The 15,116-nt window shown below is 39.2% G+C and overlaps 1 protein-coding gene across 4 annotated transcripts; it reads right to left on the bottom strand.

The window, feature by feature from the left end:
- Positions 1-740: 740 nt before the first annotated feature.
- On the bottom strand, positions 741-8,496 carry ropn1l (rhophilin associated tail protein 1-like). 4 transcript variants are annotated; one of them, XM_037756194.1, is made up of 7 exons: positions 8,338-8,488; positions 6,639-6,746; positions 5,295-5,427; positions 4,372-4,495; positions 3,303-3,464; positions 2,457-2,632; positions 741-901 (listed from the first exon to the last, which is right to left on the bottom strand). In XM_037756194.1, exons 3-7 carry the CDS (start codon positions 5,423-5,425, stop codon positions 787-789), a joined length of 708 nt encoding a protein of 235 aa, XP_037612122.1. In that variant the 5' UTR covers positions 5,426-5,427; positions 6,639-6,746; positions 8,338-8,488; the 3' UTR covers positions 741-786. The 4 variants fall into 4 exon arrangements, with proteins under 4 accessions (XP_037612122.1, XP_037612121.1, XP_037612120.1 ...); XM_037756193.1 differs by having other exon boundaries at positions 6,666-6,746; XM_037756192.1 differs by lacking the exon at positions 6,639-6,746 and having other exon boundaries at positions 8,338-8,496.
- Positions 8,497-15,116: the final 6,620 nt, after the last annotated feature.

Here is a 15,116-nt window from a genome sequence, read left to right as displayed (position 1 = left end):
AATACTCACAACATGACACAACTACAAGTCTGTGTGTGCATGTGTGTGTGTCTATGTGTGTGTTAGGGCAAAGAAAATCATGTTCATAAGAAAAGAGGGTCATATTGGGCCTCTGTGACCACCTCCGTGGCACATGAAACAGCATCTTTTAAAAATGTGTAAATGTAAAATGATGTGCTGTGGTTCAGAGAGACTGGGTGTGAGATTTATGCATGTGTGTGTGTGGTGCCTCAGATTTTTTGGCCCTGCATGTGATTTTGTGGGCTTTCTGGCTAGTTTAATAAACCTGTCTGAGTGTGCAGTTGTACTTGCCCATTTCCAACATTGCATGGAGGAGTGAACAAAACACAGGGGGTTTTTAGCTCTTTAACACAAGCTGAAAATCATGCTCTTGTGCCCTCAGAGCTTATCTCCTTACCTCTCCTCTTTTTCGTCTACTGGGTGAAATGAATACACCAGCAGAGAGGCCAAATGCGGTGAGGCTGCAAGCTGATAGGTTGTGTGTATGATAAATTAACTTTGGCTAACCCAGACATAAGGGAACAAGTAATAAAAAGCGTACACACACTCCACCTGACAGTTTGTCTAAGGCAGCTTTGTGCCTCTCTTGCTGCTCATTAAAAGATTCCAACCTGACTCAAAATAGCATCCTTGTTCAGTTGGACAATGATGAATAATAACCCACTCTGTCTGATGCTAACAATTAATGGGGCCCATTTTTTAGGTAATGAAACAACAGCTGTGCTTGAACGAGCATTAGCATGCCCATTTATTAATTGAACACTGTCATTTTGTCACTTCTATCACTTGCTTCCTGTTGTCTATGGCTTTCCATCTCTCCTTCCCTCCCTGCCTGCTGATGGAGAAGTTGGAAACCTGAATCATGCCGTTCTGCTTGTTGCTGTCGGGCAGAGAAACCACTGTATCAGTGCAACAGCTCAACTCAGCAGCATAAGGATTTGCACAACAGTGAATATCACTATCTCACAACATTATCTGAGGCCAGGGGACCTGGCTTAGCTCGTAAACTGTCTGTGTGTCTTAGCCTACCAACACTGACTGGCAGAAATGTTGGGCCAAACAGAGCTAAAGCAGTGTTCAGCACATCCAGAGTCATCGCTGCAAAAACATACTGGCAGTATACCTTCGGCTTAAAGGGAGTATTTGTAACTTTTTAAGCGTATAAATGTAGCGGGTCGCCACACATGCGCGCTCACATATGCGCGTTCGCGTGTGGCCGCTGCCTCTCCAACTCTGCCTGCTTGCCTTCGCTCAGAGAGCGCGCGCGTTCTCAGCTCGCTGCACCTCTAGACGTGAACGCGCGCTCACTCCACACTGCAGAAGAGTTAGTTTAGCTCTGAGAATATCTAGTGAATGCACAGTGGATGTTTGTGCAGAAAAAAAATGCTGCAGCTCCTCCAGACCAACAGAGGTTTCCCGTGTCTTGTGAAGTGACGGAGCTCCTCAGCTAGTAACGTTATTGTCTCGCTACCGACCGGGTGCCGGTGTCTCCTCTGCTCTCTCCGGCTGCGGGCGGAGAGAGCAGGGAGACACGCTGCAGAGCCCCGCTGCATCAGCCTGCGCTGAGGCAGTAAAAGCCAACACTAAGATCAGATCTAAATCATGTTCATGGAGAGACCTTCGTCTGGTCAGCTAACATTACTGCCAAGCAGCTGAAATATAGAGTGATATTGTGGTTTTAGCTGACGTGTGTCGCCTCACTGTTTTGAGCGATGCTCGTTCAGGTATATTTAGAGCGAGCAAGCGCGAGCTCGACGCTGACTTTCGTTGATTTCACGGCCACAGGTGTCGCTGTTAAGAAGCATTTCTGAAAGTTACAAATAGTCCCTTTAAAGTAGTTTTGAATGTATTTTTTCTTCTTTATTAAATATGCCCCTTATTAAACACTGTAGTTTTGAACTACAGTTCCACTGTGAATCGATTATACATGTCTGGAGTATTGAAATGTAAAGGGTGTAATGTTCAGCAGCATAGTGTATATTAGCTATAATCATGTGTGCTGAAATGTTGGCCTAATCAAACTCTGGCTGGCTCCTTAGCTATTTCAAGTGATAAAATAAATCAGGAAAAATTGCACTTGCTGGTATGTGCCTCATGAGTTTTTGAGGTCATGTGAGTTAATACTTGTAGATATCATATGACCTTGATGAGTGACCATCTTCATAGACAATATGAGGTTTGACTGGAGCTGAATCCAAGGGGAACTGATTCAAATGAGTAAAATAATTAGGTTGTTTGAGAAAAGAGAAGTGGGTAGCATCTGTATTGGTGATGCATATGAAACAGCCTAATTTTCCACCGCCTACATCCACTCTGCTTATTGCAAGGGGATGCAGTGAGGTAGACTTCATTTCTAGAAGCATTCTGACAGCTATAAAGCTGAGGATAATTAACACGCACGCACACACACACACACACACACACACAGCACCTACACTTGTTCCTGCAGGCTGCTGAGAAACTTGTCAACGTAATCCTGTGACAGGTCCCCGTCCAGGTGAGCCAGGTAGGTGTAGAGTTTGACAAAGATGTCGAACGGGATCCTCGCAGCACCGCCCTCATCATCCTCTGTCAGGATCTCACAGGCATACTTCAGAGAATGCAAGAGACCCTGAGAAAGTATATGCAGAAACAAGAAGCAGACAATCGGATTTTGCCAAAAAACAGACACACAAATACAAATACATGCCTTCAGCATTCAAGGACGATCACGTCCAGTTTGAGCATCACAAGCACACATTGCAAAATATGCACACACACTAGCTCACGGACAGTTGAAAAAAAAAAAAAACAGCCTAATCAATGTAGAACATGACTGCCCTCATGTGGTTAAAGTGCTCAACAAACAGCCTCATACACAGCAGCATCCTTTCCAAACTACTGACACTGAGCACATAATGTTAATGCTGAGCTGCATTTGCTTTTGCAGATTCTAAGTCGTCATCTGCAGAGTTCTCCGAGCATAAAGAAATTCTCTTTAATGTGTCTCTACTGCTATATCTCCAGCTTTGAAGCAAAAATGGCTTAAAAGCATTTCAAAGATTCAAGTAGTCAGAGAAGGATTTATCTCTGGAGTCTGGGGACCTTGATGGACCTTGAAGTCTGGATCACGGATGTCTGGATCTAGTCTAACACTAGAAGACTAGACAGTAAGATGAACAAAATAAAAAACTCTTTTAAGGTCTCCAGCTGTGCTTGGCCTCACAGTAGGTCTTAAGGCTCAAAGGGAAGTGGTATGAAGTGGTGTTAGCATTCATATCTGGCCTTATGTAACATCTCACCCCTCCCAGTGCACTGCAGCCCAGAGCGAAGAACTCCATCCAGTCGATGTCTGAGCCAAAGCTGCCCAGCGACAGCAGGGTCTCCAGCTGCTCCATGGGTAGACACAGACCCTTCCATTTCTTCTGCAGTTCCTCCTTGTTGCATGTTTGCCTGTGGGACAGCTATGATTGGGTGGAGGGAGTGTGGTGGTTAAGAGAGATGAGGAGAAAAAAATGAGGTTATCTAGTGTACCAGATGACTGTATATAAATCACGAGTAATTCTTCAGTATTATTTGTTGAAATAAACTGCAGTGTTGGATCTGGGGAATCAGGCAGCCGTGCATACTAATGATCTGTTTATCGGCAAGATTTCCTTTACTGATGAAGGACTTTTATGTATTTAATTAAGACACAGCAGGGATGGATACATAATAAGAGGAGTTTATTCCTTCTCCGAGCTGGTACACTGATACGTAAGATACATGTCTGAGTGTTACTGTAATATCCCAAAACAATAATGCTATTTTGTATTTGTGGTAGATTTGTGGCCATAGGGTTTACCAGACTTCTCTTTATGTTTTCAAATTTTGTAAAGTAAACACAGATTTAAGAAATGAATAACTCTGTTATACTAATATTGCTGGCATAAAGACAGAAAGAGAGAGGCATCCTGACGAGGTTAAGACTGTTGCTTAAGTATTGGCCTTTAAGGAAAGATTAATTATTCACTACTTTTAATGAATCCGCCACACCAAGATGCCAGTAGAATGCCCCAGGTGAGATACAATAGGTTTACAATATTGTGAAACTTTAATGATTCACATGGGGAAACAGCATCACTGCAATATGCAGACATATGCAAAAAGGAATAAAAGTGTTAGCAGATATGGATATTAAACTTAATTGCCACTAATAAGAACAAGGTACACTAATCAATTACTGACTGTAGTCTGTACAGCACACACAAAAAATCAGTAAAGCACACTGGAAAATATGCAATGCATTGTTTTTCTTCCAACAGCAACAATATGAAGCAAACGATTATGTGATCCGTTCTATGAGGTGTGGTCCTGCTGTAGAGACAGTACCTGTTTGTGGAGAGTCTTAAGTAGACCTGGAGTCAGCCCAGTGTCTGTCTTCTGGGTGGCGACATTCATCTCTAGCCTATCTTTGACAGGCAGAATCTCTCCTTTAGACAGCGCATTGAAGTATCTGGGAGAGGACACACACACATTATTAACATATATATATATATATATTATGAAACACTATGCTGAGCTTCACCCCACTTGTCACTCATCTCCCATGCTTCCTAAGCATAACAATCAAATAAAGCGATAAAAGCAGACTATGTCAAATGAGGCATAAATAGGCATTAATACAAGCGAATGAGTTCTCATGAGTTGAATAAACCATCGCGTGTTGTAGTTTTCTATATCTTAAGTTCACCGATATCCTTATTGTGCTAAAGGGCTTTCTGTGGCTTATCTTACTTCACAGTTTAAATAATGTTTTGCAGTGAATTTAGAGGCAGCGTGACTTTCAGCATCTCTGAGACGCGACAGAGCCCGGTGTTACTTTAATAGCATATAAACATCTTGTAACCCAGGAGACATTTGAATTGTTTTTGTTTCACCATATGTCTCACTTTATTGTGTTTTGCTGTAAACACTGCCAAGCTACATTGGCCAATAAAATAAACAGATGATATGACAGTCCTTAGGGGTACAAAAACATACTTTATATATTTAAATTCCATCCAGTACTTTCAAAGTGCTTTTTCTTTGTTGGAGAAAGTCAGATAGTTTAACCGCTGCAGTAACACGGAAGCCCCTGGGATCCAATTACAGCCAGTCAATGCAAAGATGAGAGATGCACAGGTGAAAAGGGCCTGCCTTTTCCTACAGTGATTCCGCCTGGAGACACTGTTTATGGTATTGTTTAAGAGATCAAGATTGAAATAAAACATAATCACATGTATCCATACCCTCTGACAGAGATTAAAACTTACGCCGAAGACCACAGCAGCAAATCCTTGGGCTGTGTACGGATGGCTGCCTTAGTGAACTGCTTGAGGATGTCTGGCAGCTCGGGAGGGATGTTGATTTGCTGGGAACAGTACATTGTGTCTGGAAGATGCATGGCTGCAATATAAAAAAGTGCTCCCTAGGATCTTAAAACTATACACAGTGACAATTAACATAACAATTCAATTCTGGTTCTTTTGACTTAGCCATCCAATGTTGCTGTTATTCTAAGTTTCAGAGGAATATGGAGGCAAATACCATGAAAGCAACATGTTTCAAAGAGATGGAAGCTCAAAAAGCTACAGATATGTGTATCTTCTCCTTTCATAACACAGAACTGTATAATAAAATGCAAAACTGTATGATAAAAGGAGCCATGGGCAATGGATACATAGTGGAGCGGATAGTGGAAAAATCATGCAAATAGCAATACAAGAACCAAATTTGGCATGATGATTCCAGAGGTGACGCTGAGCAAATATAAACGATTGGCCACTTGAAAATCCAATATGGCAGCCATTTTTCACGATGGCCACCAAATTGACCTGATGGTTTCTCTCATAGAAATGCATCTACTTGGTTGATTTGAGTGATCTTGGTGTCAAATTATATGTTTTCTAGCATGCTGTATCTAATTTTGATCTGAATTTTTAACTGCAATCTGTTTAGTGTCTGCTTCCTCATGAGAGCATGGGGTCACAGCATCCAGGGACTTCCAATTGTTGCTGATGGCTTTGTCTCCTTGTGTCGCAATGACCCTGCGAGATATTCCAGCTTCACACACACTTTCTCGGCGTGAAAATGAAACAGCTAGGTCTTGATGCTTGATTCCCTGGCCGCCATATTGCAGTTCAAAATTATCAAAACTATAAAAATTAGATCCAGCATGCTAGAAAACATATCATTTGACACCAAGGTCACTCAAATCAACCAGGTAGATGAATTTCTATGACAGAAATCATTATCAGCAGGTCAATTTGGTGGTTCCATCTTGGATTTTCAAGTGGCCAATAGTCTATATTTGCTTAGTGACCCCTCGGCAATCATCATGCCAAATTTGGTGCTTATATCACTATTTGCACGATTTGACTGAAAAATGTATGTTATCCACTCCACTAACAGTTGTCATCATCAATTTGGTGAAATTCCTTGAATGAGAAATGCAGCAAGAAAGTAAAAGGCTGAGAGTATTATTATGTCTCTGAATCTGGCATTAGCAACCCGAAAGGTGTAACGTTAGCATTTTACAGTAAGTTAACAATTGCTGAATCTGCTCTTTAAACAGTGAATAAAGAAACAAAGTTAAGAACACCATGTTAGACACGTATAAACAACCTGAACATCAGTAACGTTACCCTAAACCAGGGGTCTGCAACCTGCGGCTCCGGAGCCACATGCGGGGCCACAAGCCTCTTTAGCCCGTCTCCAGTGGCTCCCTGTGGATTTTTTAAAAATGGAAATGAATAACTGTATTTTGTTTACATTTTCATTTTTATTTATCATTGTTGTAGGTCTATGGTATGAAGGAGTATTAGGGCCACTTTTTTCTCATAAAGTTATGACTTTATTCTCGTAATATTACGACTTTTTTTCTCGTAAAGTTATGACTTTATTCTCGTATTATTACAACTTTTTTCTCGTAAAATGATGACTTTATTCTCGTAATATTACAACTTTTTTTCTCGTAAAGTTATGACTTTATTCTCGTAATATTAAAACTTTTTTCTCATAAAGTTATGACTTTATTCTCGTAATATTACAACTTTTTTCTCGAAAAGTTATGACTTTATTCTCGTAATATTACGACTTTATTCTTGTTATATTATGACTTTTTTCTCATAAAGTTATGACTTTATTCTCTTAATATTATGACTTTTTCCTCAAAAAGTTATGACTTTATTCTCTTAATATTACAACTTTTTTCTCATAAAGTTATGACTTTATTCTCTTAATATTACAACTTTTTTCTCGTAAAGTTATGACTTTATTCTCGTATTATTACAACTTTTTTCTCGTAAAATGATGACTTTATTCTCGTAATATTACGACTTTTTTCTCGCAAAGTTATGACTTTATTCTCATAATATTACAACTTTTTTTCTCGTAAAGTTATGACTTTATTCTCGTAATATTAAAACTTTTTTCTCATAAAGTTATGACTTTATTCTCGTTATATTACAACTTTTTTCTCGAAAAGTTATGACTTTATTCTCGTAATATTACGACTTTATTCTTGTTATATTATGACTTTTTTTCTCATAAAGTTATGACTTTAATCTCTTAATATTACAACTTTTTTTCTCATAAAGTTATGACTTTAATCTCTTAATATTACAACTTTTTTTCTCATAAAGTTATGACTTTATTCTCTTAATATTACAACTTTTTTTCTCATAAAGTTATGACTTTATTCTCTTAATATTACAACTTTTTTCACATAAAGTTATGACTTTATTCTCTTAATATTACAACTTTTTTCACATAAAGTTATGACTTTATTCTTGTAATATTACTAATTGTTTCCCTCAATGTGGCCCTAATACTCTGTAGAACATTTGCTCTTTGGCCCTCACTGCATGAGACTTATATACTATATACTTAGACTATAAGCTGCAAACCATGTGAGCATTGTGATGAAGGTAACACGTGTTACCTTCATCACAATGCTCACATGTTTTGCGGCTCCAGACAGATTTTGTTTTGTTTTGATAGTAAAGGTTGCTGACCCCTGGTCTAAACTCAAGAGCAGAGAAGTGGTAGAAACATGTCAATAAAGCACTTCTACGTTTTGTTATTGTTATGGAAAGCACAATCACCAATTGCATTTGTATAGTAATGTCTGCTCAATTGATTTAATTACTTATATACACTCAACGTTTCTTAACGTTAGCTAGGTTAAGTGAGCTTGTTTGGCCATAATGCTAACCCAGCAGTCAAACACTAAAGTTAGCAAATGTTGGCATATTATAGCCAAAAAAGATTTTTTCTGACTAACCTTTAACTGCGTATTAAAAACTGTAGCATTACCTGGATTGTTGAATGATGAATGTGGACGAAAAAATGCTGAAAAATGGGTAAAACCTCTGAATGTGTAACTCTGAATATAGCTGGTTCATTCGTGCCTTAGCTAGCAGTTTATGTGTGTAGATTGTTTGCAGCAGCGTCGCATAGCAACAGCGTTCTTCTTCTTCTTCTCTTTTTAAACGGTAGATGTAATGACATGTGAAGCGCGTCACTGCCTCCCAGTGATGGGAATGCCGGCTCTTTTTAGTGAGCCAGATGTCTGAAAAAAAAGTTTGAACAATGTTGGAAAATAAAATGTCTGAAAAAATGTCTAAAAAAAGTCTGAAAAATAAGTTTGAAAAATGATGGAAAAAAATGTCTGAAAAATGTCTGAAAAAAAGATTGAAAAATGTTGGAGAAAAAAAAGTCTGAAAAAATGTCCGTAAAAAATAAAGTTGGAAAAATGCTGGAAAAAAAAGACTCTGAAAAATATCTGAAAAAAAGTCTGAAAATTGTTTGAAAAAAAGTCTGGAAAAAAAAGTTTGAAAAATGTTGGAAAATAAAGTCTAAACAATGTCTGAAAAAGGTAAAAAAAAAATGTCTGAAAAATGTCCCAAAAAAAAGTCTGGAAAAAAAGACTCTGAAAAAAGTCTGAAAAAATGTTGGATAAAAAAGTCTGATATAAAAAAGTTTGAAAAATGTTGGAAAATAAAGTCTAAACAATGTCTGAAAAAGGTAAAAAAAAAAAAAAAGAAAAAATGTCTGAAAAAAAGTTTGAAAAATGCTGGAAAAAAAAAGTCTGAGAAATGTCTGAAGAAATGTCTGACAAATGTCTGTCGTGAACACTATTTATTTATTAAAGTTTTTATGGTGAACTTGTCCTGCAGTATGATTAAGACTGATAATGATAATGAGGATATGGAGAGCGACGATTGTGTGAGAGCCGCTTTATTTCCTCACTTTGTTAATTTACACTCTCCATACTGGTGAAGATGTGCTGGGTGGAGGTGACTGGTGAAGATGTGACTGGTGAAGATGTGCTGGGTGGAGGTGACTGGTGAAGATGTGACTGGTGAAGATGTGCTGGGTGGAGGTGACTGGTGAAGATGTGACTGGTGAAGATGTGCTGGGTGGAGGTAACTGGTGAAGATGTGCTGGGTGGAGTTGACTGGTGAAGATGTGCTGGGTGGAGGTGACTGCACTGTTAAGAATTTCCCAGTAAAATAACAGTAAAGAACTGGCAGCAGGGTTGCCTTTATGTTACTGTAAAATTAACATAATTATACTGTCGCTGAAATGTACAGCTTTGTACTGTTAATGAAAAACACAGTTTGAACTGGTTGTTTTAAATTAATTTCACAGTATTTTACAGTTAATTTACTGTTTAAAGATACATTATATAGCTGTTTTTCACCTTTCTTTTACATTATCTTACCGATTTGTTATAATGCACTATTTAGGTTGTATTTTTTTTACATACATTTTAATAAACAATATTTTTTGCCTAGATGAATAGACTTAGCAGGTTACAGACATAGGAATAGTCACACTGAATACAATTAAAGGATTTAATGGGCGTGTGCGTAGAGTTAGTTTGGAGCGCCCGCAGCGCGGCGCGCTCTGCTCCTCTGTTTACCTGCTGTAGTACCGCAGGTAACCGGATCGGCTTGTGCGTGCGCGAATGTTGGTTTGAGGGAAAGGACAACGCATTTGGGCTTTCCAGGGTAAGTTAAGAAAGAAAACGTAAACAGAAAACTGTTCTACAACTTTTCATTGTGAAAGAGCAACAATGAGTCATGATCATTGGTCGTTGACCAGAACTGTTACTTCATCATTCACTCAGTCAATCCGGCCGACCAGTCCTGAGACTAACCAGGCTCTCTCTCCAGAGGAGCTCTGAACCTGGTCCCCGCGGCTCCTGTTGTGAGAAGGGCTGATAGTCCTCATGTAGCTCAGAGGAGAGCCGGTCCGAGCCTCTACTCCAGACTGACCCTCTAGTCAGAAAGGAGCTGTCCTCTAGGCTGACCTTCCAGTCAGCCTACAGCAGAGGTTCCGGCCGGATCTGCTCCGGACAACCTAGCTTTTCAGCAATCTCCTAGGTAGGAAATTTTAACCTGATCGCAGCGCGGGTTCTATAAGTAAACTTTTCGAGCGAGGACTGTGACGTCAGTCATGACGTCTGTGTTGTCATAAAGTCAGTCATGACATCACAGACTTTGATCTCCGATCAACCAATCAGTGGGCTAAATGCGATAGTTTATTCAACGTCAGCATCTATATTATTAAATGATATCATGAATAGCTCTGACCCAGAATCAGGGTTATTAAATGTATTCAGATGATGAAATATAGTCATTTAAATGCTGTTGAAACAACAGTTATACTGGATGTAACCTGGACATTTCATAAAACCTTGTTGTGTGGAATCAGGTCGGAGCGTCATAGCCTTTTAACATTTGACGTAGTAATGTGCAGAAATTGTCAGGAAATAACAGTAAAGTAAGATGAGCAAAATCAATATAATGACAAGTTGTAGTATTAGAATTACCTGTAATTACTATTGGGTAATTATAGAGTCAAATCAAAACAAAATCTCTTTATGACTTTATGACAGCTGCTAAATCAGGCCATGTGGCAGACGGAAAAGTCGGAAAAATAAAGTTGAAAAAATGCTGGAAAAAAAGACTCTGAAAAATGTCTGAAAAAAAAGTTTGAAAAATGTTGGAAAAAAAAGTATAAACAATGTCTGAAAAAGGTTAAAAAAAAAAAAGTCTGAAAAATGTCTGAAAAAATGTCTGAAAAATGTCTGTCGTGAACACTATTTATTTATTTATTAAAGTTTTTATGGTGAACTTGTCCTGCAGTATGATTAAGACTGATAATGATAATGAGGATATGGAGAGTAACGATTGTGTGAGAGCCGCTTTATTTCCTCACTTTGTTAATTTACACTCTCCATACTGGTGAAGATGTGCCGGGTGGAGGTAACTGGTGAAGATGTCAGGTGACTGGTGAAGATGTGACTGGTGAAGATGTGCTGGGTGGAGGTGACTGGTGAAGATGTGCTGGGTGGAGGTGACTGGTGAAGATGTGCTGGGTGGAGGTGACTGGTGAAGATGTGCTGGGTGGAGGTGACTGCACTGTTAAGAATTTCCCAGTAAAATAACAGCAAAGAACTGGCAGCAGGGTTGCCTTTATGTTACTGTAAAATTAACATTATTATACTGTCGCTGAAATTTACAGCTTTGTACTGTTAATGAAAAACACAGTTTGAACTGGGTTTTTTTTTTTTTTTTATTAATTTCACGGTATTTTACAGTTAATTTACTGTTTAAAGATACATTATATAGCTGTTTTTCACCTTTCTTTTACATTATCTTACCGATTTGTTATAATGCACTATTTAGGTTGTATTTTTTACATACATTTTAATAAACAATATTTTTTGCCTAGATGAATAGACTTAGCAGGTTACAGACATAGGAATAGTCACACTGAATACAATTAAAGGATTTAATGCGCGTGTGCGTAAAGTTAGTTTGGAGCGCCCGCAGCACGGCGCGCTCTGCTCCTCTGTTTACCTGCTGTAGTACCGCAGGTAACCGGATCGGCTTGTGCGTGCGCGAATGTTGGTTTGAGGGAAAGGACAACGCATTTGGGCTTTCCAGGGTAAGTTAAGAAAGAAAACGTAAACAGAAAACTGTTCTCCAACTTTTCATTGTGAAAGAGCAACAATGAGTCATGATCATTGGTCGTTGACCAGAACTGTTACTTCATCATTCACTCAGTCAATCCGGCCGACCAGTCCTGAGACTAACCAGGCTCTCTCTCCAGAGGAGGTCTGAACCTGGTCCCCGCGGCTCCTGTTGTGAGAAGGGCTGATAGTCCTCATGTAGCTCAGAGGAGAGCCGGTCCGAGCCTCTACTCCAGACTGACCCTCTAGTCAGAAAGGAGCTGTCCTCTAGGCTGACCTTCAGTCAGTGACCTTCCAGTCAGTGACCTTCCAGTCAGCCTACAGCAGAGGTTCCGGCCGGATCTGCTCCGGACAACCTAGCTTTTCAGCAATCTCCTAGGTAGGAAATTTTAACCTGATCGCAGCGCGGGTGCTATAAGTAAACTTTTCGAGCGAGGACTGTGACGTCAGTCATGACGTCTGTGTTGTCATAAAGTCAGTCATGACATCACAGACTTTGATCTCCGATCAACCAATCAGTGGGCTAAATGCTATAGTTTAAAAAAAAAAAAAAAAAAGTCTGAAAAATGTCTGTCGTGAATACTATTTATTTATTTATTTATTAAAGTTTTTATGGTGAACTTGTCCTGCAGTATGATTAAGACTGATAATGATAATGAGGATATGGAGAGTAACGATTGTGTGAGAGCCGCTTTATTTCCTCACTTTGTTAATTTACACTCTCCATACTGGTGAAGATGTGCTGGGTGGAGGTGACTGGTGAAGATGTGCCGGGTGGAGTTGACTGGTGAAGATGTGCCGGGTGGAGGTGACTGGTGAAGATGTGCCGGGTGGAGGTGACTGGTGAAGATGTGCCGGGTGGAGGTGACTGCACTGTTAAGAATTTCCCAGTAAAATAACAGTGAAGAACTGGCAGCAGGGTTGCCTTTATGTTACTGTAAAATTAACATTATTATACTGTCGCTGAAATTTACAGCTTTGTACTGTTAATGAAAAACACAGTTTGAACTGGTTGTTTTTTTATTAATTTCACAGTATTTTACAGTTAATTTACTGTTTAAAGATACATTATATAGCCGTTTTTCACCTTTCTTTTAAATTATCTTACTGATTTGTATAATGCACTATTTAGGTTGTATTTTTTACATTAGAATCAGTAGCAAACGCAACGTCTCCACAGCAGCTGACCGTGCGCTCCCGAAGGCTCCCGAAGGCTTCCGAAGGCTCCCGAAGGCTTCCGAAGGCTTCCGAAGGCTTCCACAGCTGCGCCCCGTGCCTCGACTGCTGAGGGGCGCCGGTCTGGCCGCGTCCTCACTAAATATATACTAAACGCTGTGCTGGAGTCACAGAGAGAGATTGTCAATACAATGAAGGATATATATCTCTCTCTATATATATATATATATATAGAGAGAGATATATATCTCTCTATATATATCTCTCTATATATATAGATACATAGATATCTATCTATATATCTATATAGATATATATAGATATATCTATCTATATATATCTAGATATATAGATATATCTAGATATCTATATCTATATCTAGATATCTATATCTATAGATATCTATGTATCTATAGATATCTATATATCTATAGATACATAGATATCTATAGATATATATATGCAACGAATTAAAAAGAATGAATGACGTTCTTGGTGGGAAAAGTCATACAGTAAAAAACCTTGTTGAAAAATAAATGTTTGTCTCAACTCACCTCCTTGCTTTACATTCTGTGTATCTCATCCAAATGGCGCTGTATAGCTGCTGCATTTGGCTCATTGTTAGGTGGGCCAGGGTCCGGTACCTGTAGACAGTCAGCGCACCGTGCACCATCGCCCCTCCCTGCTTGATGGTATGATCCTTGTCTGTCATCACCTGATTGGTCGCACGGAAGTCATTAACACAACATTCAGTCACAGTTAGTGCATGGAGCTCCCATGGTGCAGAGAAGATCATCCTATCATTCTGCGTTGAATTAATAAAAAAAAAAAAAAGACGGGAGCCGGCTCGTAACGTTCACTTAAAAGAGCCGGCTCTTAACGTTCACTTAAAAGAGCCGGCTCTTAGAACTGGCTCGTTCGCGACCTTCACATCACTGCTGCCCCCTTCTGCTTAGGAAAATGGAAGAAGGAAATGTCACTTTTCAACAGTGTTGGACGGATAAAACGACAACAATTCCCAATTAAAGTGGCAGTATATTTTCGGTATCATTGGGCAAGAATTCCATAATAAGCTTTCAGCATATTGTAATGCAAGTGTTCTGAGAGATAACTAGACTTCTGCACCTCCTCATGGCTCTGTTTTCAGGCTTTAAAAAAAAAATCTAGCCAGACTTTGACCAATCACAGGTCATTTCATAGACAGAGAGTGTTCCTATTGGCTGTGCTCCGGTCATGTGATCGGAACTTGGCATTCCTTCAACAGATCTCACAATGGCTGCTGCGTCACAAACTTTAAACCATGCAATACAGGATGAATTCTGAAAACATTTGAGGCGAGAAATAGGCATTAACGTGACATAATATTGATTCATATTTGATCACAGCGCTGTAGATGGACAGCAGACCTCAGATCAGCTCTTACTGCTCATTTTCCACCCGGTCTGTGAAATCTTGCAGATGCCGTTAGGAGCAACGGACAACACCCGAGGACACAGAGGCAGATTCTTTTTTTCAGGTTACCTGTTTCATGTACTACTGTCACGATACAGCAACCGTTTTATAAAAAATAACTTTTTTTTTAATCATATTTGCTCCAATCTCACCTACTTCAGTTTTAATTTAACTTCTTACTCTTCCGAACACAAATTTAAAATGGAAAAAACGTTTTGATGCGACATACCATGGACTACTTGAGACACTACTAGTCTTACCATAGATAATGTCTCATGGAGTAGGAAAGCTTTTCCCCCAGAATCAGTGGTCCTGTTTTATTTGCTACAACTGTCAATAAATTGTGCTGCTGAAGCAGACACAATTTTCCACAGGAACTATACACAGTTTTGTTTTGTTTTTGTTAAAACTTACTCCACAAAGCAAAGGTTACTAATGTCGAGGAAAATGTAATGGATACAGGCTGTGGCAATGTTGACAT

The sequence above is a fragment of the Sebastes umbrosus genome, chromosome 21 (assembly GCF_015220745.1).
Source record: "Sebastes umbrosus isolate fSebUmb1 chromosome 21, fSebUmb1.pri, whole genome shotgun sequence".
NCBI classification, from domain to species: domain Eukaryota; kingdom Metazoa; phylum Chordata; class Actinopteri; order Perciformes; family Sebastidae; genus Sebastes; species Sebastes umbrosus.
Note: the sequence above shows the minus strand (reverse complement) of the source record. Positions and strands in the feature narration are given on the sequence as shown.

Bases quoted from the DNA above. Each gene is read 5' to 3' on its own strand.
- ropn1l (XM_037756192.1), bottom strand. From the start codon at position 5,425: ATGCATCTTCCAGACACAATGTACTGTTCCCAGCAAATCAACATCCCT. The intron at 4,496-5,294 runs GTAAGTTTTAAT...GTCCTCTCCCAG, and splicing joins TTGCTGCTGTGGTCTTCGGC to ATACTTCAATGCGCTGTCTA. The intron at 902-2,456 runs GTAGGTGCTGTG...TCTGCCCGACAG, and splicing joins AGCAGCCTGCAGGAACAAGT to CAACAAGCAGAACGGCATGA.